Raw genomic sequence first — 23,282 nt, 5'->3', positions numbered from 1 at the left:
TCACTATGGTACCAATGTATGTTATGGATATGGATTTGAGGGGCATCAGTTAAGGTACTGTCCTATCAACTTAAAGTCATCAAGTAAGTCACTCCTTAGTACGTCATTATGAACATGTATAATTTTTCCTTGTTGTATATGTACATAAATATGGTCTTAACAAGACGCTGAATCACAAAACATTCCATGTATTTACTTTATGAATGAGACGCATTATTTGTGAAGCCACTCTATCACAAATTCATATATTTACAATATCTTGTGGAATTAAGCCCTGTAATTATTTCCTTGAAGTGAGTTATAACCCTAGGCTAATACTACCCATTTATTTCCCCAAGTTCTCAACAATGGGCATACCTGATGAATTTATTATAGGACCTTCTGATTCAAATGGAAAACACCTGCTCACTTATGCTTATGCATGCACCGTCATAAAGTTTACCTATGTTGTATCAAATCCAATTTATAGCGGCCTCGCTTTGAGATCTTTCTTGAGCCACTATTTTTCTCTCCGGTGTATGTGGCTCTTATAGTTTGAAAAATGACTTTACTCCTTTGTGAATATTATCATGAATAGTTTTCACTGTTTAGTAACACAAGAGCATGTCTCAGCGCCAATCATATATGTACATGTCAATTGAAAGGGTTCAGTTGTAAGCAAAAACGATTATGGGAAATTTGAGATTTTCACAAATTCGTCACAAGAAGATCGTTTTGTTGGCCCATCTCAGTATGACATTCATGTCCACTTAGATCATTCTGCAGCAAGTGGCTCACTTTGTTCCTAGTATAGTAGTTTTCCATGAAGTGGCCTGGTATGGAAGCATGAGAGTTATTTTGGTACAAACATGTCTAGCTCATGGCAAATAGTTCATTCTCTCTAACCAATATCTGATTTCACCACAATAGTAATATGTCCTCGCTATGTGGTTTCACTCGTGAAAGGTTGAAATTAGATGCTTTCAAATTTTGGCACATATCGTGAGCATATTGATTTGAAAGACAAGTTTGTTGTATCTCTAGTCCTCTCATATAGGATCAACTATTGGCAAGGGTTAAACTATCAGAATGATAATAATCTCACAAGTGTCCAACTTCTTTTTTTTCATCCTCATTGGCTTGTGGTATATCTATTCCTTGTGTTAGTTACTATTAAGAGCATAATGCAACTACTTGTCTTTTGAAACCCATATCACATTCAAGGTGCCAGAATATTCTCACTTCGAGTTAAACTGATTTTCTCAATATTCCAAGAGGCGACTGGTATCACGTACTTGGCTATTTCTCTTTGAGGCCTACTATTGCTGAACAAGGCACATATGGGATGAAACAATTATTGTTGTCCTTTTTATGACTTATAGTCTTCCAAGAATAACTGATGTTAAAGTCTTTATCCTCCCGATCATGCCTCCCATAGATCACATGTCTAAAATTATTCACCTCTTTTACATCTTAAGATCATGTACATACTCCCAACATTATTAATTCCTACTAGGAAACTCTATGCCTCATTTGTCGAATCAATGATCTCATCATAATTATTAACCATGTCAGTGATATTGGTAGTAAACTTCATGTCTCTTGGGATATAACCACCTAAAATGCCCTGCTAGTACATTGATGGAATCTTGAAATAAAATAAAATTCTAGCCCAATCTCCGACCTCGTTTTTCCTATTTATAGTAACCTATGGGGCTTGAACATTCAAACATGTCAAAGAAGAAGCGTTATCCCGTGATCAAATATATTAGATAGCAAATTTTATGTTCATATGCAAGCTAGTAATTGTTGGAAGTCACCAAAGGTTTTATTGGGTGTTCGGCGTAGGGTATATTGGGTGAATTGTTAAGGAAGGTAAAGTATGTGTAGTCACATTAGGCCTTATAAAATCTTGAAGGAAATAGGCCAAACAATGAGTATGATGTGTCCCTATTATTGTCCTCTGTGTACCCGGTGTTTCATGTGTCTATGTCTAAGAAGGTAGTTGGAAATACTTTTTCTATCGTTCCGGTGAAATCTAGTGAAGGTGAAGTTAATGGATAATTGGATCATGAGGGGTATCTATTTGCCATCTTTGTTGGATAAGTCCGAGAATTGAGATTGTCTACGTTGATGTGTTGTGGAAAATTCTGTAAGTCGAGGATGACACCTTGACGGCCAAAAGTGTTAAGGAAATAAAATCTTCTCACTTGAGTGTATAGTCAAATGACTGTGGATCGAAAGGTACTTTCTTTGTGTTACGATTTATATATGTGCAGTTCATGTCCAGATGCTACTTTTGATAATGTAATTCTGGTAATGTTGAAATTTATATTATTTGTATGTTATGATGCGTTGTTAAATTGTGGATGTGTTGTTAGGAGTTGTTTTGGTGTTACTCTGGCAAGTGGATAGGCCCAATTACAAGGTTGACTCTGACAAAATTTCTGAAAAATTTAGGAGTTAGTAAAATTTGGGAGCTTAAGATGTGTGGAAGAAGAAACTGGTTATGTTAAATGTTTGGGGACGGACTCTACTCCTCATTCGAGGACGAATGTTCTTAAACGGGGGAGAATGTAGAACCCCGGAAAATTTCACAGTACATAAGCACAATTAAGAAAGTTGATGTGTGCTAATTCTATTATTTTGTATGCAGACGAGAACTATTAATATGATGGATATCAATTGGATATGATAATAAGTGTACGAGGCACATTATAAGTGATGCGGGGTCTAAGGAGAGCCCTAAGTCCAAATCAAGTTGGAAATTACATGGTAAACTAAAGTTCCAAATGAGTACGCAGAAGACCAAACATTGGACGATCCTATCTACGTAAATATAGTTTCTAATGCTTCAAACCATTCGTCAGTTGGACAATCCTACAAGAAGTTATGACCAAATTACCAAAGGCTGGCAGAATGTGATTCTACGGTCAATTCTATTACCGCAGAATTATTTTGCAGTTCACAAAAGTGATCCGCGGACCGCAGAATGGTCGCAGAACTGGCCAGTTTAGCCCAGTTCTGGGCACCAGTTTTACGGTCCATTGTGCGGACCGCATACCCATTCTGCGGTCCATTCTGCTATGGCAAACCTGAGTTTGGAAGGTTCATTTCCCTATTTTTTTAACCCGACCCCATTTTGATAAATAGCCTTTGGGGCTAACTTTGAAGGCAAAATCTGATACTTTTAGAGAGAAGTGAGATTGTTCGAGTTTGGGGTAAAGAATAGGTGATGGGGAGTATGATTCTTGGGTGTAAGAGTATTATTGATACATGCATGTACTAATAAGGTTTGTGGGAAGATTGTCAAGATCAAATAAGTATCTTCCTAATTATGGTTCACTTTTGTTATGTTTCATATTAGATTTAAGTTGCTAGGATTTCCGGAACATTGTAGTAATTTAAGGAAAGCTCAAAGCAAGGTATGTTGGCTAAACTACTCTTTTATAATTGAATTCCATGATGTTCCCGTAAGTTTCAAGTATGGTTGGTTCAAGTTCCTTATTCTCATCTTCCAAGCTATTCCCAGTAAAGGCAATCATCCCGAGTAAGCAAAGTGTCGATAATTATCTATTCAAAATGTGTTCTGAATGGTCCTATCAAATTATGTTATCCTTCGGGAATCTTTTCAAGAATGATATGTGTGTTAAAATGTTATGTCTTTGAGTCGTGTTTCAAATGATAGCTAGTATGCCAAACCATGTGAGAAAAACTCAATATGCTTAACACTCTTAATTGCTCATATGTTTATCTATAGTCTTGATTGGAAATGTCTTATTGTTGATAATCTATAGAGATGGTTGGAAGTGAAATAAGTAAAATAAGGGTAAATATCAGGTCAGTAGGGCGAGTCAGCTTTTGCGGAACTCATACCAGTTGCGTGAAATGTAGGATATGTCATTTGGGGGAGTATGTCACTATGGTACCAATGTATGTTATGGATATGGATTTGAGGGGCATCAGTTAAGGTACTGTCCTATCAACATAAAGTCATCAAGTAAGTCACTCCTTAGTACGTCATTATGAACATGTATAATTTTTCCTTGTTGTATATGTACATAAATATGGTCTTAACAAGACGCTGAATCACAAAACATTCCATGTATTTACTTTATGAATGAGACGCATTATTTGTGAAGCCACTCTATCACAAATTCACATATTTACAATATCTTGTGGAATTAAGCCCTGTAAATATTTCCTTAAAGTGAGTTATAACCCTAGGCTAATACAACCCATTTATTTCCCCAAGTTCTTAACAAAGGGCTATACCTGATGAATTTCTTATAGGACCTTCAGATTCAAATGGATAACATATGCTAACTTATGCTTATGAATGCACAATCATAAAGTTTACCTATGTGGTATCAAATACAATGTATAGCGGCCTAGTGTTGAGATCTTTCTTGATCCACTATTTTTCTCTCCGGTGTATGTGGCTCTTATGCTTTGAACAATCACTTTACTCCTTTGTGAATATTATCATGAATAGTTTTCACAGTGTAGTAATATGAGAGCATGTCTCAGCGCTTATCATATGTGTACATGTCAATTGAAAAGGTTCACTGGCCAACAAAAACGATTCTGGGAAATTTGAGATTTTCACAAATTCATCACAAGAAGATTATTTTGTTGGCCCATCTCAGTATGACTTTCATGTCCACTTAGATCATTCCGTAGTAAGTGGCTCACTTTGTTCCTAGTATTGTAGTTTTCCATGAAGTGGCCTGGTATGGCAGCTTGAGAGTTATTTTGGTAGAAACATGTCTAGCTCATGGAAAATTGTTCATTCTCTCTAACCAATATATGATTTCACCACAATAGTAAGATGTCCTCACTATGTGGTTTCACTCGTGAAAGGTTGAAATTAGATGCTTTCAAATTTTGGCACATATCGTGAGCATATTGATTTGAAAGACAAGTTTGTTGTATCTCTAGTACTCTCATATATGATTAACTATTGGCAAGGATTAAACTATCAGAATGATAATAATCTCACAAGTGTCCAACTTCGTTTTTTTCATCCTCATTAGCTTGTGGCATATCTATTCCTTGTGTTAGTTAATGTTAAGAGCGTAATGCAACTACTTGTATTTTGCAACCCATATCACATTCAGGGTGCCAGAATATTCTCACTTCGTGTTAAAAAGATTTTCACAACATTCCAAGAGGCGACTGGTGTCACGTACTTGGATATTTCTCTTTGAGGCCTACTATTGCTTAACAAGGCACATATGGAATGAAACAATTGTTGTTGTCCTTTTTATGACTCATAGTCTTCCAAGAATAACTGATGTAAATGTCTTTATCCTCCCGATCATGCCTCCCATAGATCACATGTCTAAAATGATTCACCTCTTTTACATCTTAAGATAATGTACATGGTCCCTACATTATTAATTCCTACTAGGAAACTCTATGCCTCATTTGTTGAATCAATGATGTCATCATAATTATTAACCATGTTAGCGCTATTGGTAGTAACCTTCATGTCTCTTAGGATATAACCACCTGAAATGCCCTGCTAGTACATTGATGGAATCTTGAAATAAAAAAATATTCTATCCCAATCTCGGACCTCATTTTTCCTATTTATAGTAACCTATGGGTGTTGAAGATTCAAACATGTCAAAGAAGAAGCGTTATCCCGTGATCAAATATATTAGATAGGAAGTTTTATGTTCATATGCAAGCTAGTAATTGTTGGAGGTCGCCAAAGGTTTAATTTGGTGTTCGGCGTAGGGTATATTAGGTGAATTGTTAAGGAAGATAAAGTATGTGTTGTCACATTAGGCCTTATGAAATCTTGGAGGAAATAGGCCAAACGATGAGTATGATGTGTCCCTATTATTGTCCTACGTGTACCCGGTGTTTCATGTGTCTATGTCTAAGAAGGTAGTTGGAAATTCTTTGTCTGTCATTCCGGTGAAATCTAGTGAAGGTGAAGTTAATGGATAATTGGATTATGTGGGGTATCTATTTGCCATCTTTGTTGGATAAGTCCGAGAATTGAGTTTTTCTACGTTGATGTGTTGTGGAAAATTCTATAAGTCGAGGATGCCATCTTGAGGGCCAAAAGTGTTAAGGAAATAAAATCTTCTCACTTGAGTGTATAGTCAAATGACTGTGGATCGAAAGGAACTTTCTTTGTGTTATGATTTAAATATATGCAGTTCATGTCCAGATGCTACTTTTGATAATGTAATGCTAGTAATGTTGAAATTTATATTATTTGTATGTTATGATGCTTTGTTGAGTTTTGGATGTATTGTTAGGAGTTGTTTTGGTGTTACTCTGGCAGGTGGATAGGCCCAATTACAAGGTTCACTCTGCTGAAATTTCTGAAAAAATTGGGAGTTAGTAAAATTTGGGAGCTTAAGATGTGTGGAAGAAGAAACTGGTTATGTTAAATGTTTGGGGATGGACTCTACTCCTCATTCGAGGACGAATGTTCTTAAGTGGGGCAGAATGTAGCACCCCAGAAAATTTCACAGTACATAAGCACTACTAAGAAAGTTGATGTGTGCTAATTCTATTATTTTGTATGCAGACGAGGACTATTAATATGATAGATATCAATTGGATATGATAATAAGTGTACGAGGCACATTATAAGTGATGCGGGGTCTAATGAGAGCCCTAAGTCCAAGTCAAGTTGGAAATTACATGATAGACTAAAGTTCCAAATGAGTACGCACAAGACCAAACTTTGGACGATCCTATCTACATATATATAATTTGTAACGCTTCAAACCGTTCGTCAGTTGGAAAATCCTACAAGAAGTTATGACCATATTACCAAAGGCTGGCAGAATGTGATTCTACGGTCAATTATGTGACTGCAGAATTATTCTGCGGATCGCAAAAGTGATCCGTTGACTGCAGAATGGTCGCAGAACTGACCAGTTTAGCCTAGTGCTGGGCACCAGTTTTACGGTCCATTGTGCAGACCGCATGTTCGGAGGGTTCATTTTTCTATTTTTTTAACTCGGCCCCATTTTTATAAATAGCCTTTGGGGATCATTTTGTAGGCAAAAAACTGATTTTCCTATTTTAGAGAGAAGTGAGATTGTTCTTGACAGAGGAAGAAGCTCAAGTGCTTTGTTCATCAAGATATTTTCAAAGCTTTGAAATCCAACAAGGAAATCTCACAAGATCTTCACTCAAGAGGTAAAGATCAAACCCTAATTTTCAATTTCGAGTATGCGGTAAAGAATGGGTGATGGGGAGTATGATTATTGGGTGTAAGAGTATTATTGATACATGAATGTCCTAATAAGGTTTGTGGGAAGACTGTTAAGCTCAATTAAATAAGGATTGGGTTGTGAATTGAAATAAATCTTGTGAAAGAACCTTGTAACCAATTTTCCCACTTAGTGTTTAATAAAATGCTCGAATGACCTTACACCAAGAATATCTTCCTAATTATAGTTCATTTTTGTTATGTTTCATATTATATTTAAGTTTCTAGGATTTTCGGAATATTTTAGTAATTTAAGGAAAGCTCAAAGCAAGGTATGTTGGCTAAACTACTCTCTTATAATTGAATTCCATGATGTTCCCGTAAGTTTCAAGTATGTTTGGTTCAAGTTCCTTATTCTCATGTGCCGAGTTGTTCCCAATAAGGTCAATCGTCCTGAGTAAGTAAAATGTCGATAATTATCTATTCAAAATGTGTTCTTAATGGTCCTATCACATTATGTTATCTTTCGCGAATGTTTTCAAGAATGTTATGTGTGTTAAAATGTTATGGCTTTGAGTCGTGTTTCAAATGAAATCTAGTATGCAAAACTGTGTGTGAAAAACTCAATATGCTTAACACTCTTAATTGCTCCTATGTGTATCTATAGTCTTGATTGAAAATGTCTTATTGTTGATAATCTATAAAGATGGTTGGAAGTGAAATAAGTCAAATAAGGGTAAATATAAGGTCAATGGGGCGAGACAACTTAGCGGAACTCATTGCGTGAAATGTAGGAGATGTCATTTGTGGGGGGGGGGGGGTTGTCACTATGGTACCAATGTATGTTCTGGATATGGATTCCAGGGGCATCAGTTAAGTTACTGTCCTGTCAACATAAATTCATCAAGTAAGTCACTCCTTAGTACATCATTATGAACATGTATAATTTTTCGTTCTTGTATATGTACATAAATATGGTCTTAACAAGACGCTGAATCACAAAACATTCCTTGTATTTACTTTCTGAATGAGACGCATTATTCGTGAAGCCACTCTATCACAAATTCACTTATTTACAATATCTTGTGGAATTAAGCTCTGTTATTATTTCCTTGAAGTGAGTTATAACCCTAGGCTAATACAACCCATTTATTTCCCCAAGTTCTTAACAAAGGGCTATACCTGATGAATTTCTTATAGGACCTTCAGATTCAAATGGATAACATATGCTCACTTATGCTTATGAATGCACAATCATAAAGTTTACCTATGTGGTATCAAATACAATGTATAGCGGCCTAGTGTTGAGATCTTTCTTGATCCACTATTTTTCTCTTCGGTGTATGTGGCTCTTATGCTTTGAACAATCACTTTACTCCTTTGTGAATATTATCATGAATAGTTTTCACTGTGTAGTAACATGAGAACATGTCTCAGCGCCTATCATATGTGTACATGTCAATTGAAAGGGTTCACTTGTCCGCAAAAAAGTTTCTGGGAAATTTGAGATTTTCACAAATTCGTCATAGGAAGATCATTCTCAGTATGAATTTTATGTCCACTTAGATCATTCCACAGTAAGTGGCTCACTTTGTTCCTAGTATTGTTGTTTCCCATGAAGTGGCATGGTATGGTAGCTTGAGAGTTATTATGGTAGAAACATGTCTGGCTCATGGCAAATTGTTCATTCTCTCTAACCAATATATGATTTCACCACAATATTAAGATGTCCTCGCTGTGTGTTTTCACTCGTGAAAGGTTGAAATTAGATGCTTTCAAATTTTGGCACATATCATAAGCATATTGATTTGAAAGATACGTTTGTCGTATCTCTAGTCCTCTCATATAGGATCAACTATTGGCAAGGGTTAAACTATCAGAAAGATAATAATCTCACAAGTGTCCAACTTCTTTTTTTTCATCCTCATTGGCTTGTGGCATATCTATTCCTTGTGTTAGTTAATGTTAAGAGCGTAATGCAACTACATGCATTTTGAAACCCATATCACATTCAGGGTGCCAGAATATTCTCACTTCTAGTTAAACTAATTTTCTCTACATTCCAAGAGGCGACTGGTGTCACGTACTTGGCTATTTCTCTTTGAGGCCTACTATTGCTGAATATGGCGCGTATGGTATGAAACAATTGTTGTTGTCCTTTTCGTGACTCATAGGCTTCTAAAAATAACTGATGCTAATGTCTTTATCCTCCCGATCATGCCTCTCAAAGATCACATGTCTAAGATCATGTACATGGTCCCTACATTATTAGTGCCTACTAGGAAGCTTTATGCCTCATTTGTCGAATTAATGATGTCGTCACAATGATTAATCATGTCAGAGTTATTGGTAGTAACCTTCATGTCTCTTAGGATATAACAACCTGAAATGCCCTGCTAGGACATTGATGGAATCTTGAAATAAAAAACAATTCCAGTCCCATTTCGGACCTCATTTTTCCTATTTATAGTAACCTATGGGGGTTGAAGACTCAAACATGTCAAATAAGTAGCGTGATCCCGTGATTCAATATATTGGATAGGATGTTTTATGTTCATATGAAAGCTAGCACTCCTTCGAGTAATTGTTGGAGGTCGCCAAAGGTTTAATTGAGTGTTTGGTGTAGGGATTTAGAGTTGAAGAAAGAGAATGGGTTATTCTCAAGATTTTCAGTATGAAAATATTGGGTGAATTGTTAAGGAAGGTAAAGTATGTGTAGTCACGTTAGGACTTATTAAATCTTGAAGGAAATAGGCCAAACTATGAGTGTGATGTGTCCCAATTATTGTCCTCCGTGTACCTGGTGTTTCATGTATCTATGTCTAAGAAGGTAGTTGGAAATACGTTATCTGTCGTTCCGGTGAAAGCTAGTGAAGGTGAAGTTAATGGATAATTGGATTATGAGGGGTATCTATTTTCCATATTTGTTGGATAAGTCCAAGAGTTCAGATTTGTTAAATTTTCTAGTAAAATTAGGGAGCTTAAGATGTGTGGAAGAAGAAACGGGTTATGTTAAATGTTTGGGGACGGACTCTACTCCTCATTCGTGGATGAATGTTCTTAAACGGGGGAGAATGTAGCACCCCGGAAAATTTCACAGTACATAAGCACAATTAAGAAAGTTGATGTGTGCTAATTCTATTATTTTGTTTGCAGACGAGGACTATTAATATGATGGATATCAATTGGATATGATAATAAGTGTACGAGGTACATTATAAGTGATGCAGGGTATAAGGAGAGCCCTAAGTCCATGTCAAGTTGGAAATTACATGACAGACTAAAGTTCCAAATGAGTACGCACAAGACCTACCTTTGGACGATCCTATCTACATATATATAGTTTCTAACGCTTCAAACCATTCGTCAATTGGACAATCCTATAAGAAGTTATGACCAAATTACCAAAGGCTGGAAGAATGTGATTCTACGGTCAATTATGTGACCGCAGAATTATTCTGCGGATCGCAAAAGTGATTCGCGGACCGCAGAATGGTTACAGAACTGACCAGTTTAGCCCAGTTTTGGGCACCATTTTTACGGTCTATTGTGCAGACCGCATACCCGTTCTGCGGTCTATTCTGCTACGGCAGACCTGAGTTTGGAGGGTTCATTTTCCTATTTTTATAACCCAACCCCATTTTGATAAATAGCCTTTGGAGCTCATTTTGAAGGCAAAAAAACTGATTCTTTTAGAGAGAAGTGAGATTGTTCTTGAGAGAGGAAGAAGCTCAAGTGCTTTGTTCATCAAGATATTTTCAAAGCTTTGAAATCCAACAAGGAAATCTCACAAGATCTTCACTCAAGAGGTAAGGATCAAACCCTAATTTTCAATTTCGAGTTTAGGGTAAAGGATGGGCGATGGGAAGTATGATTCTTGGGTGTAAGAGTATTATTGATGCATGCATGTACTAATAAGGTTTGTGGTAAGGTTTGGGTTGTGAATTGAAGTAAATCTTGCGAATGAACCTTGTAACCAATTTGCACACTTAGTGTTTAATAAAATGCTCGAACTACCTAAGACTAAGAATATCTTCCTAATTATGGTTCACTTTTGTTATGTTTTATATAAAATTTAAGTTGCTAGGATTTTTGGAACATTGTAGTAATTTAAGGAAAGCTCAAAGCAAGGTATGTTGGCTAAACTACTCTCTTATAATTGAATTCCATGATATTCCCGTAAGTTTCAAGTATGGTTGGTTCAAGGTCCTTATTGTCATGTTCCGAGTTGTTCCTAATAAAGTCAATCGTCCTGAGTAAGCAAAGTGTCGATAATTATGTATTCAAAATGTGTTCTAAATGGTCCTATCACGTTATGTTGTCCTTCGGGAATGTTTTCAAGAATGATATGTGTCAAAATGTTATGGCTTTGAGTCGTGTTTCAAATGAAAGCTAGTATGCCAAACCATGTGAGAAAAACTCAATATGCTTAACACTCTTAATTGCTCATTTGTGTATCTAAAGCTTTGATTGAAAATGTCTTATTTTTGATAATCTATAAAGATGGTTAGAAGTGAAATAAGTTAATTGGGATATAAATTGTGGCCAACGTGCCAAGAGTGAAAGTTATACTTATGGCCAATGGTGACAATGAAATGAAATGATGTGAGATTGATTATGAAAGGAGCTTTGATTCAACTGTTCCAAAATTGAATTTGAAAATAGAATTGCCTAAAAGCTTATGAACTCAAGTGATGCACATATGTGGCTGTTTTAACTTATGCTATGCTTTGTAAGGAGTTTCAATGTGTTTTGCGTTCTTACATATTATTGGGTGGAAATTGTGTATTGCCCTTTTTGTGGAAAAGTGTTTCAAGAATAAATGATGTATTACTCGTTTATGATTTTAACTTGCGCTTCGATTGCCAACCATTTTATACCATTTCTTGGAAAGAAATCCATTGTGTTTAAAGTCTTCATTACTGATGAACTTAAAGTTTTGATTTCCGGAATACTATATATGTTGATACTTATGATGATGATACATGAGAGGGATAAAATAAAAGTGTTGAATATCAAATACGGCCACCGTGCCATGAATAATGAATCTTGTGAATGGCCAAAAGAGCCATGGGAATATTGCTGTTGTGATTTGTTGAAAGTACTAATGAGGATTTATACAATGTGAAAGATGATAAGGTAAATATATTTGTATTTATGTTATCTTTGTGTGCAAACCAAAAATGTGTTTGGGGGTATCGATAGTCACCGATGAAGGGTAGGCTGAAACAACCTAACCCCGAAACTACACGTGCCGGTGTAGGAGTGGATTGTGATTATTCCTCTTATTACTGATGAGATTGATGTGATAAAATTATTTCCCCTTAATTGGAATGAGATGATTGATAGAAAAGGATGATGTCGATCCACATGACATTGTGGTGAGATGGACTAGCTGATCGGGTCATGATCGAACGCCATGCCACACACATGGTGGTGATTGTGCTAGAAATTGTAATTGAAATTGTGATTGTGGTTGATGTCTCGGATGAGATGGCCTAGCCGATCGGGTCGTGATCGGACTTCGTGCTAAAAGTATGGTGGTATTGGTATTGTGAACATTGGTATTGTGAATGGTGATATTATGAATAGTGGCATATCGGTGCTAAAGATCTCCCAACCAAAAATAATATTATCTTTGTATTTTGGAAATTAATATGTTTTAACTTGGAAATTGGATATCATTTATTGTTGATTGTTGTTTCCATGATTTTTTTTTATGTTGGCGTTCTATTTTGAAAGAGGACAGTTAGCTTTACATACTAGTACTATTCCATATGTACTAACATCCCTTTTGCCGGGGGCACTGCATCTTGAATGGATGCAGGTGGTTCATCAGCGGGCTTCTTTGGTCCTCATTAGTAATCACTCTCTATTCAGCAGGTTTTGGTGAGCCCTACTCTAGTCCGGGCTTTATGTCATCTTACGTTTTATTTTGTACTATGAGGTATAGCCGGGGCTTTGTGACCGACACTTTCATTCTTCAATTTTGTTGCACTTAGAGGGTCGGTAGACAGGTTGTGGGTGGTATTTGATGTTTGGGAATTGAACTAGAAATGTTGGTCTTTGGCAAACATGTTTTTCATTATATCTATAAACTTGTAATAATTTGGAAATTATAAATGAATTTGCTAATGGAAATGAAATGGGATTTGGTAATCAAATCTTTTCAATGTTTGATTAATGGAGTACATCTTCTCTTTATTCATGGATGAGTTTGTGTAGAAGGAAATCTAACAGGCTTGTTCGGCCGGGTTCATTCGGTTGAGCGCCGGTCGCGCTCCTCGATTTCGGGCCGTGACATGTAGATTGATGATTATTGATTAAGGGTGTTGTTTATCTGATCTGTGATTAAGAATGATATTGATTATAACAATTTGAGATTTTAGAATTATCTATGAGCAAGAGGATGGGTTGTTGGGTGTAGAAACACCATTAATAAAGGCTATGATGCTTTATGCCCACCAAGTGTTTGATAAAATATCTAAGTGACTAAAACATAAGCATTATTGCTAATATTGGTTCCTCTTGATATATATTGCCATAGTGTATTGTTGAAAGAGGCAATGAACATTGTGATACGCTTAAAAAGGCCAAAGTAAAGGTATGTGAGGCAAAATCCTTATGTTTGTGAATGTTTATGAATTTCCCTTCGTCTCATTCTTTATGACTATTATGAATTGCATCATAAAGTAATTATGCCTCAATTCCTTAAATAGAAGTAGAACTTTTTTTCTATAGATAACATAGTTTCATAATTCATTCAATATCCCATGAGACTCACTTATGACATATCAATTTATTATGAATACATGTCCCAGTCCAGTTCTATTAGACATTCTGGTATCATGTTACTCAATATGATTCAGTATTTCACTATCATGTATTGCAGTATGATTCTCAGTTCATGATTTTAAAACCCTGAATGTTGAACACATGTATTTGGGCCTGATGTGACAATTTATTCTTTATGAATCTGTGGGCCTGAGGCCGTTGTTTATGCATCTTTGGGCCTGAGGCCGCAATTATGTAAATGTATACTTGGGCCCGAGGCCACAACTTGTGCACATATATATTAAGAAGATTGTATTGGTTGTAGAGAAGTCTTCTCAGAATGCAGGACCCATCAAATCCTTAGAGCACAGGTTAGCAAGCTTGCAGTACGATATTTGTCCGCTGGGTACTTCTATTTTCCGTTTCTTCCAGCAGCAGCAGAAATATATGGTGTCTTTAGAAGAACAAATACACCACTTGAAAAGTAATCACTTTGTGGCCTAGAAACCTTGAAGGCCTCAAGTCACTTCTCTTCCTCCCATAAGTACATTCTCACTCCAAAGATATTCCTCTCCTCGGCTTGATTATCCTTTTTCTAGCTTTTTCTCTCCCCGAAGAAAATGCCATATAGCTGCTCATAACCCATTTGCTCAAACTATTAAAGAATATTAGTTTGGGAAAGTAAAGATGCACTTGTAGCCTAGAGACACCTGAAAAGAAGAGGGAGGTAGGAGAAAGCTAAAAAAATGCTAACTCAAAAACTGCCAACTTTGAGAACCTCATGATCTCGACCCTCCAAATACCAAGCCTCTATGTTGCTGAACAACAGAGTGATTTAGAGGAGGTAACATCTCAAGGGTCTTATACCTAACAAACAGAGCAGCTTAGTTATGTTTCTATCCAAGAAGTTCGAACATAGGATAGTTATGAGGTAAGTTCTATTTTCTCCCAATATTCTTCAAAAGAAGATATGATTATTATGGGATGACTTATGAGCCAATTCCATAAAGGAGATATGATTCGGCAACAGCCAAATAGGTAGGTACTGGTTTCCATACCTTCACCTTAGATGATATAAAAGTCTCAAGATTGCCTCAAATAATCCAAGATTTCTACACATGGATGGTGACCAACAATTTGGCAAAGCGAGAAAATTACATAATTCTATCAGAATTCACTTTTCACTATTAAGGTATTGTTCGATACTGGTGGAATTCCCTTGGGTTCCAGGAGAATAATGTTTTTCTTACTTCCAAAAATTTTACTTTTAACATTAGAATCTTGCATGAAGTTTTCTGCGGCGATGCTGGACAAAGGCTTGCAAAACGTCGAAGATAACTTTTTAAAATGAAGTGTTTGTCTTTGGAAAGAGATATCATTGTCAAACATTTCCAGAAAAATGGCAAAAATCCTTTTTGGGCTGGGTGGGGATGTCAATCTAAAATTATAATTTGTATCATCCCTAACAAAGATGTTTCCTAGTCGAACCATGACATCATATAAGATAAATACCAGTCAATAAATGCTCCAAAATTTAGTTACATTAGGCAAGCCATTTTTATGCTCTTAATGATATATGTTCAAAAATATCTACTCTAAAACATACAATGGAGAATGATCCAATACTTGATAGATCTTGCCTAGGTCAGACATGATAATATGAAAGAATTATTTCTCTTGCGAGGCACCAAGGAAGAAGTTCGAAAGATTCAGGTTTCCAAAATTCTCAAGCGACAGGTCCAAGTTCAGAAGGAAAAAAATACTTTAGAAAGGGAAGACAGGGTAATGCAAGAGGAAATAGAGCATGTTTTATTTGTAATAAAAAAGGATATTTTGCGAGGAATTTTCTGCAATCGAAGCAGTGTATTATACTTCTCTCTGAAATTACAGACTGCACAAGCTTTCATTTCAGCGAAGACGACAATCATGAATCCGTTTTCTAACTTGAAGATAAGCCCACAGAAGAGACTCTATTTTCCCTAGATGTTTATGAAGAATATTGTGATGATAATTACCAAATTTCAGAACCAAAGCCAAAGGTGAAAGAAGAGATCCACATCATCACGGTGATCCCATAAGAAGAAATCAAAGTCTATGCATCCAAGTGGGAGAAACAAACACATGTCATAGCTTTCGACCACTCTCGCATTAAAAAGTCAATCAAGGTTACTTTTTCTTTCCATATGGTACATCCCATATACCACTCTCCCTGTGGATATAATCTTGAGTATTTCTTTGAATGAATAGATGGAAGCATGTCAGACCATGGAATGGACTGTGCACTTTGACATCGAAGGTGGAAATGTGTAGTAGTTCAAGGTTCCTTTCACAGGTCACTTCCCATGGGAAATTGAATGTTCCTGCCAAGAATGACTTAAGAAGCTAGCAGAATACTATCGGGTGCCCAAAAAGAAAAACATGAAGGCCAGAAAGAAAAAGTGCAAATCATTTGCAGAATGCCTTCGAGAAAGGTATGAAAAAGGCGACCCATCACTTGGCTTGCTCAGCTCCCAGGTAAGTATAAATACCTTGTCAGCCATAACCCTCGGGAATGGCCAAAATTTCCAGAGAAAATGCCAGGCCAATCACCCTAGTTGGGAAGATGACGAGGTAGCCGTTTTTTCCAGCAATCCTGAAATACTAATGTATAGCCCTGTTAGCGGCAGATATACCCATGATTTTGCACCTCCTGAATAATTCAGTAAATATGGTGCAGATCATGCCCCCAAAATCCCCAAAAAGAATGTTGTTTTTCCTTAGTGAGAAAAACAACCATTTAGTGACATTGAAGCAACAATGAATTGTCAATCTGAAAATTCTATTTCTCAAAATAGAATCTTGAACAACATGGATAGCACTGTTAAAAATATTTTACACACTCAGAATAAAATGCTTAGCAGTGTGGAAAATGAGAAATAGGGCGAACAGGTTGTAGGAATGTCTTCCCAACATGCAGGACTCATCAAACCCTTGGACCGCAGGTTAGTAAGATTGCAGCACGATAATTGTCCGCCGGGTAATTCTCTTTTCCATTTATTCCAGAAAGTGATGGTGTCTTTAAAGTGACGGTGTCTCTAAACAACTACACCTCTTGAAAAGTGATCACCTTGTGCCCATGAAACCTATGTGTCCTAAGGTCACTTCTCTTCCCCCACACAAGTACATTCTCAACCCAAAGCTATCCCCATCCTCAGCTAGATTATCATTTTTCTATCTTTTCCTCTCCCCAAAGAAAATTCCATATAGTTTCTCATAATCAATTTTCTCTAACTACTAAAGAACTCGAATTTGACATCGCAAAGTTAGTTTGGAAAACAAAAATGCACTTGCAACCTAGAGACACCCGAAAAAGAATAGAGATGTAGTAGAAAGTTAAAAAATGCTAACTATGAGAACCTCAAGATCTCTACCCTCCAAACCCTAAGCCCCTATGTTGCCCAAAAACAGAGAGATTTAGAATAGGTAACATCTCAACGGTTCGATACCAAGAAAAAACAAGAGATTACTGATCATTAGATCCAACAAGTTCCAATAGAGGATAGTTTTGAGGTAAGTACTAATTCCTCACAAGTTTCTTCAAAAGATGAACTTTCCATATGCATGAATCAGCCCAGGGAGCCAGAGGTCTTCGAAGTTGACGATAATCAAGATAGGAGGACTGATGAGCCCATTCCAAAAAGGAGATATGATTCCTCCACAACCAAACAGATAATGAAGAATGATCCAACACTTGATGGATCTTGCCGCATGTCAGATTTAATCATCGGAATGAAAGATTGCTCGTGCCAGGCACCAAGGAAGAGGTTCAAAAGATTCAGGTCGCCAAAATTCTCAAGCGACAGGTTCGAATACTAAATACTTCAGAAGGAGAAGGCCGGGCAATGCAAGGAGAAATAGAGCACGTTTTATTTAAAATAAAATATGACATTTTGCGCAGAACTACCTGCAGTCCAAGTAGTCTATTAAACTTCTCTATGAAATTATAGATTACACATGCATTCATTTCAGTGAAGTTGTCAATCTTGAATCAGTTTTCTCACTCGAAGCTAAGCCCACATGAGAGACTCTCTTTTCTCTTTATGTTTATGAAGAATATGAAAATGATCATTAACAAATTTAAAAACCAAAACCAAAGGTGAAAGAGGAGATCCAAAGCATCAAAGTGATCCCGCAAGAAGAAATCAATGTCTATGCATCCACGTGGGACAAACAAACATATGCCATAGCTTTATTTGACTCGGAAGCAGCCTCCTCACTCATTAATCATGCAGTCTTACAATATGAGTATTGGGTGTCGTACTTCAAGAATTTCAACACAAAATGAAATAGAATTCTGACCGGAACTGTCATTACCAAGCACCCGATCACCATTGAATTCTTCATAGGACTAAAGTACATGAGCAAATTGATTGAGTCACATGTCCCATGTATGGATTTGATTATTGGTTTTGACATTTACAGGGTTTTGCAGGACAAACACTAGATCAAATCCAATGGGATAGCATTCAAAAAGGAATTCAAGGTGTATTGTATAGTCCTGAGATTGTTCCAGCTCATAAAAGAAGATCAAGTGAGGGAAATCGAAGCACAAATCACACAACACTCTTGTGAGGGAAATCGAAGATCAAGTGAGGGAAAAATGAAGAGTTATTCATTAAGCTACCATTGAATAAAAATAATAATATCAATCCTACACTAGCAAGTCACTCTGGTATGAATACAGACCACTTCCAGCTTGCAAAAAAGGAGAATCGGGAGCTAGTGGATTTTGATCTCATTGTGCCATCAAATTCACAATGGGCGTGCTAAGCATTTTATGTTAACAAAAAAGCCGAGCAAACAAGAGGTAAATTGAGATTGACAATTAATTACCAACCACTCAATCATTTTCTTTTGGATGACAAGTTTTCCATCCCTAATAACCTCACCCTTTTGTCCCAACTTGTCTAAAAAAATATTATTCTATGTTTCATCTCAAATCAGGCTTTTGGTAATTGGGAATCCCCATTTTCATTGGAAAGTCGTGCCTTTCAGTTTAAAAACTTCTCCATCTTTGTCTCAAAAGTCCATGATGAAAATATCTCAGTCCATCCTTCACACATAACTTCTTTATATTGATGATATTTTACTATTCAGTGATACTTGGGAAGAGCATATAAATTTGCTCAATCATTTTGCATCTTTAATGCGAAAAAATGGCATCATCCTTTCAGCCAAAAAAAAAAAGTTTTTGCAAAAAAAGAGATTGATTTTTTGTGCATGAATTATTCCCATGGAGAACACACCTCAGGGCCTCATATTTATAAAGAACATCTCAAGTTTCCCGATATTGGGTTCACAACGAAACAAATACAGTAGTGTTTGGGAATAATATATTAAGTGAGAGTTATTATTCCTATTTTTATACATATGTTTCTCCTCTCACATAAATGTTAAAGCAAAATGCCCAGCATCAAAACGATGCAGTGAGAAAAAATAAAAGAGATGTCTTAAAATGTCAGAATCTTTGCACATTTCCTAATATGGAAATAAAATATTGCAGATAGATGCCAGTAACGAATATTGGAGCGCAACTTTATTTGAGAAAGAAAATGTTCAGAGAAAACTATATGGTTACGCAAGTGGAAGATTCAAGGCGTCTGAACAACACTATCATTCCATGTTCAAGGAGATTCTTGCAGTTAAAAATGGGATTAAAAAGTTCAATTTTCTTCTAATTCACTAACAATTTCTTATACAAATGGTTATGAAGGCTCTTCCGAGATGATCCAGTTGAATCAAAAGGTCATTCCGAATCCGCAAATTCTCAGATGGGCTGAATGGTTTTGTCCATACAAGTTTTAAGTCGCGCACTTGAAAGGGAAATATAAACATTCATTTTTGTGTTATAAGACCTCAAAAATCACTATTCATCTCTCCTCGACTAGCGTGCGTAGTCCGAATAATTTTCCAGAATGTTTTTATATGAAAAATTTATTAAAATGTGAAATAGAGCTTTAAAACTCAACTAAGTTGACTTTGGTCAACATTTTGAGAAAACATAGTTCGACCAGTATTTTGACAGCTCCGGTAGATCCGTATCGTGATTTGGATCATGGGTGTATGTTCGGAATCGAATTCGGAGGTCCCTAGGTCAAATTATGTCTATTTAACGAAAACTAAAAATTTAAAGGCTAAACATTTTCAAAGTTTGACCACGGATTTGAATTTTTGATATAGGGGTCGGAATCTGATTTTGGAAATTTGAATAGGTTCGTTATGTCATTAATGACTTGGGTTCAAAATTTGAGGTCAATCGGACTTGACTTGATAGGTTTCGGTATCGAATGTAGAAATTGAAAATTCTTAAGTTCCTTAAGGTTGAATTGGGGTATGATTCGTGGTTTTTGTGTTGTTGGATGTGATTTGAGATCTCGACTAAGTTCGTATGACCTGGACAGAACCCATAAAAATCCTGGACAAAACCCATAAAATCGGAAGTTAACCATTTTTACTCATTTATGATTTTTGAGTCTAGGATTTAGGCGATTTCAAAGGGATTTTTCACGACTTTTAATTGGGTAAGTGTTCTATAACCAAAGATGATTATATTTCATAAATCTATGTCTGTATTCATCATTTATTTCAGATTTATATTGAATAATTTGAAATTTTGTAAAACTTTCCAAAAAACAAAAAATGTAAGATTTGAAGGTCCATTTTACATCAGAATTTGATAATTTTTGTATGGTTGGACTCATCTCGGAACGGGTGTTCGGATTTCGTAAGTTTTTTCGAGATTCAATATGTGGGCCCCACTGTTGATTTTTGAGATGAATTTCAGATTTTTATCCGGAAAATTGGTAAATTCATATGGAATTAATTCCTACGATTTGTATTGAGTATATTGAATAGTTTATGACTAGATTTGAGGATTTCGAACATGAATTCGCGAGGCAAAGGTTTATTGGAATCTTGAATTTTGTTCCAAAGGGAGGTAAGTGTAGTGGTTAACCTTGACATGAGGGAGTAGGATGTATTTGTCTATTTGCTACGTGATTTAATGTGCGGGTACAACGTATATGTGAGGTGACGAGTACTTATGCGTTGTGGTTGAGTCAAAGCATGCTGGAGGAATTTATTTCATTTTGAATAGTTGCTTATTTAATTAAGATATTCCTGCTTAAGTTTATTATTGATTATTTGATAACTATTCATGAAATTTTTATTGATTTAATTATTTTTGAATATGGTGAGAAAGGGTGTAAAAGCACAAAGGGTGTTTCCGTGTCATTTTTGAGTGTAAAAGCACGAAGGGTGATGCCGTGCCATTTTCAGAGAGTCTAAAAGCACGAAGGGTGCTGTTGTGCCAAAAGAGAGTTAAAGCATGAAGGGTGATGCCATGCTAATTATTATTATTATTATAATTATTATTATTATTATTTATATATCAGTTTATGGGAGGAATGAGAGTAAAAGCACGAAGGGTGGTGTCATGCCATTTTCATATTATTAGTTGCTCATTTTATTGTTGATGAATTAATTGGTAGTTAAGTGATACTTCTCCTGCTGAAATTATACTTCCTCCCAAGTTTAGGAACAATATCACTTCTTTCTTATTCTTTCGTGCGATTTTATTCTATCATCGATGACTGAATCATTCTATTCTTATTCGCTCGCAGATGGCGAGAGTGCTTAATACATCTACCGACAGACAAGGGCCAGAGCCCCCGGTGGCAACTAAAATAAAGGGTAGAGGTTGAGGCGGAGGTCGCGCTAGAGGTCGATGTAGAGGTAGAGGTAGAGCTCAGTCTAGTGCTCGAGAAACAGCACCTGTTGTAGAATCTCAGGTGGATTTGGAAGCAGAGGTTCCAGCTCAGAAAGTACTTGTTATACCAGTCCAGGTCCCGGAAGGATTCATAGCTACTCCAGTACTTCAGGATGCTCTAGTCCTTTTGGTGAGCCTTATGGAGGGTGTGGCCTAAAATGGTACATTTCCAGTGGCACCAGCCATCTCACAGGCATGGGGAGGAGCACAAACTTCCACTACTCCCGCTCCGGAGCAGATGGCTCCCCTGTATCAGGCTCTAGCAGCCCCGTTAGTTGGGGTAGTTCAGCTAGTTGTTACGGCACAGCCCGGTGATAGGCCTGCCATGTCATATGGGGCCTTATTGAGACCGGATAAGTTTACTAAGCTCTTTCTAGATCACTTCAGTGGTACACCTTCCGAGGACCCATATGATTCTCATGACCGCTGCCATGAGGTATTGCGGAACATGGGTATAGTTGAGACCAATGGGGTCGATTTTGCTGTATTTTAGATGATGGGTTCCGCCAAGAGGTGGTGGAGAGCTTATAGGTTGAACAAGCCAGTTGGAGCACCTACACTGACCTGTGAATAGTTCTCACGGCTATTTTTAGAGAAGTTCATCCCTATCACATTGAGAGAGGATTACCGCAGGAAACTTGAGCATATACAATAGGGCAGTATAACTGTTACTCTGTACGAGACTCATTTGGTGGATTTAGCCCGTCGTGCTCTCTTTTTACTACATACTGAGGGAGAGAGAGTGGGGAGGTTTATTGAGGGACTCTCTCACCCTATCAAGCTTCAGATGGCCAAGGAGACCGGAAGTGAAATTTCCTTTCAGGCGGTTGCTAATATTGCGAGGAGGATCAAGATGGTTCTTACATAGGAGAGAGGGCAAGGGTCTAATAAGAGGCCTCGTTAGTTCGATGGGTTCAGTAGTGCCTTCTCTAGAGGCAAGGGTAATTTAGGTAGAGGCCATCCTTGTACGCCATTTCATTCAGTGCTCCAGTCACCTCACAGTACTTCAGGTGGTCATGACCCTTACGTGTCTCATTCTGACCTGCTAGCTTACAGTGCACCACCGGCTCTTATTGATGTACTTTTGATTGGAGTGATCAAAGTGGTTATCCAGGTTGACATGGCCAGTTCCAGGGTTAGTAGTCACAACATACGAGACACATTGCTAGATTTTCCCCTTAGGCATCGGGCAGTTCACAGCAGCAGGGTTCCCATGCTATGATTCCAGCACTAGCTATTACGCCACCCACCCATCCATCTAGGGGCAGTGATCAGACATGTAGAGGTGGAGGTCAGGCTATTAGAGATGGAGGCCAGCTAGTTAGAGGTCGTCCCAAGGACGTGGTTCAAAGTGGTGGGGCCCAACCCTTATTTTATGCTTTTCCAGCTAGGCCTGAGGCCGAGTCATCTGATGTAGTGATCACAGATATGGTTCCAGTTTGCCATAGAGATGCTTCAGTTCTATTTGATCCAGGATCTACTTAATCATGCGTGTCCTCCTATTTTGCTTTATATCTGGTTGTACATTGTGTCCAC

The 23,282-nt window shown here is 37.0% G+C and overlaps 1 protein-coding gene across 1 annotated transcript in view; it reads left to right on the top strand.

Annotated features, from left to right (window-relative positions):
• Positions 1–23,231, top strand: part of LOC138898158 (uncharacterized) — a 43,395-nt gene extending 20,164 nt beyond the window's left edge. Inside the window, exons 2-3 of the mRNA XM_070184199.1 lie at positions 22,749–22,881; positions 22,929–23,231. Of these exons, the coding sequence (XP_070040300.1) occupies positions 22,749–22,881; positions 22,929–23,231 (436 nt within the window). The remainder of the gene's footprint in view (positions 1–22,748; positions 22,882–22,928) is intronic.
• The last annotated feature ends 51 nt before the right edge of the window (positions 23,232–23,282 follow it).

The sequence above is a fragment of the Nicotiana tomentosiformis genome, chromosome 8 (assembly GCF_000390325.3).
Source record: "Nicotiana tomentosiformis chromosome 8, ASM39032v3, whole genome shotgun sequence".
Taxonomy (NCBI): Eukaryota; Viridiplantae; Streptophyta; class Magnoliopsida; order Solanales; family Solanaceae; genus Nicotiana; species Nicotiana tomentosiformis.
Note: the sequence above shows the minus strand (reverse complement) of the source record. Positions and strands in the feature narration are given on the sequence as shown.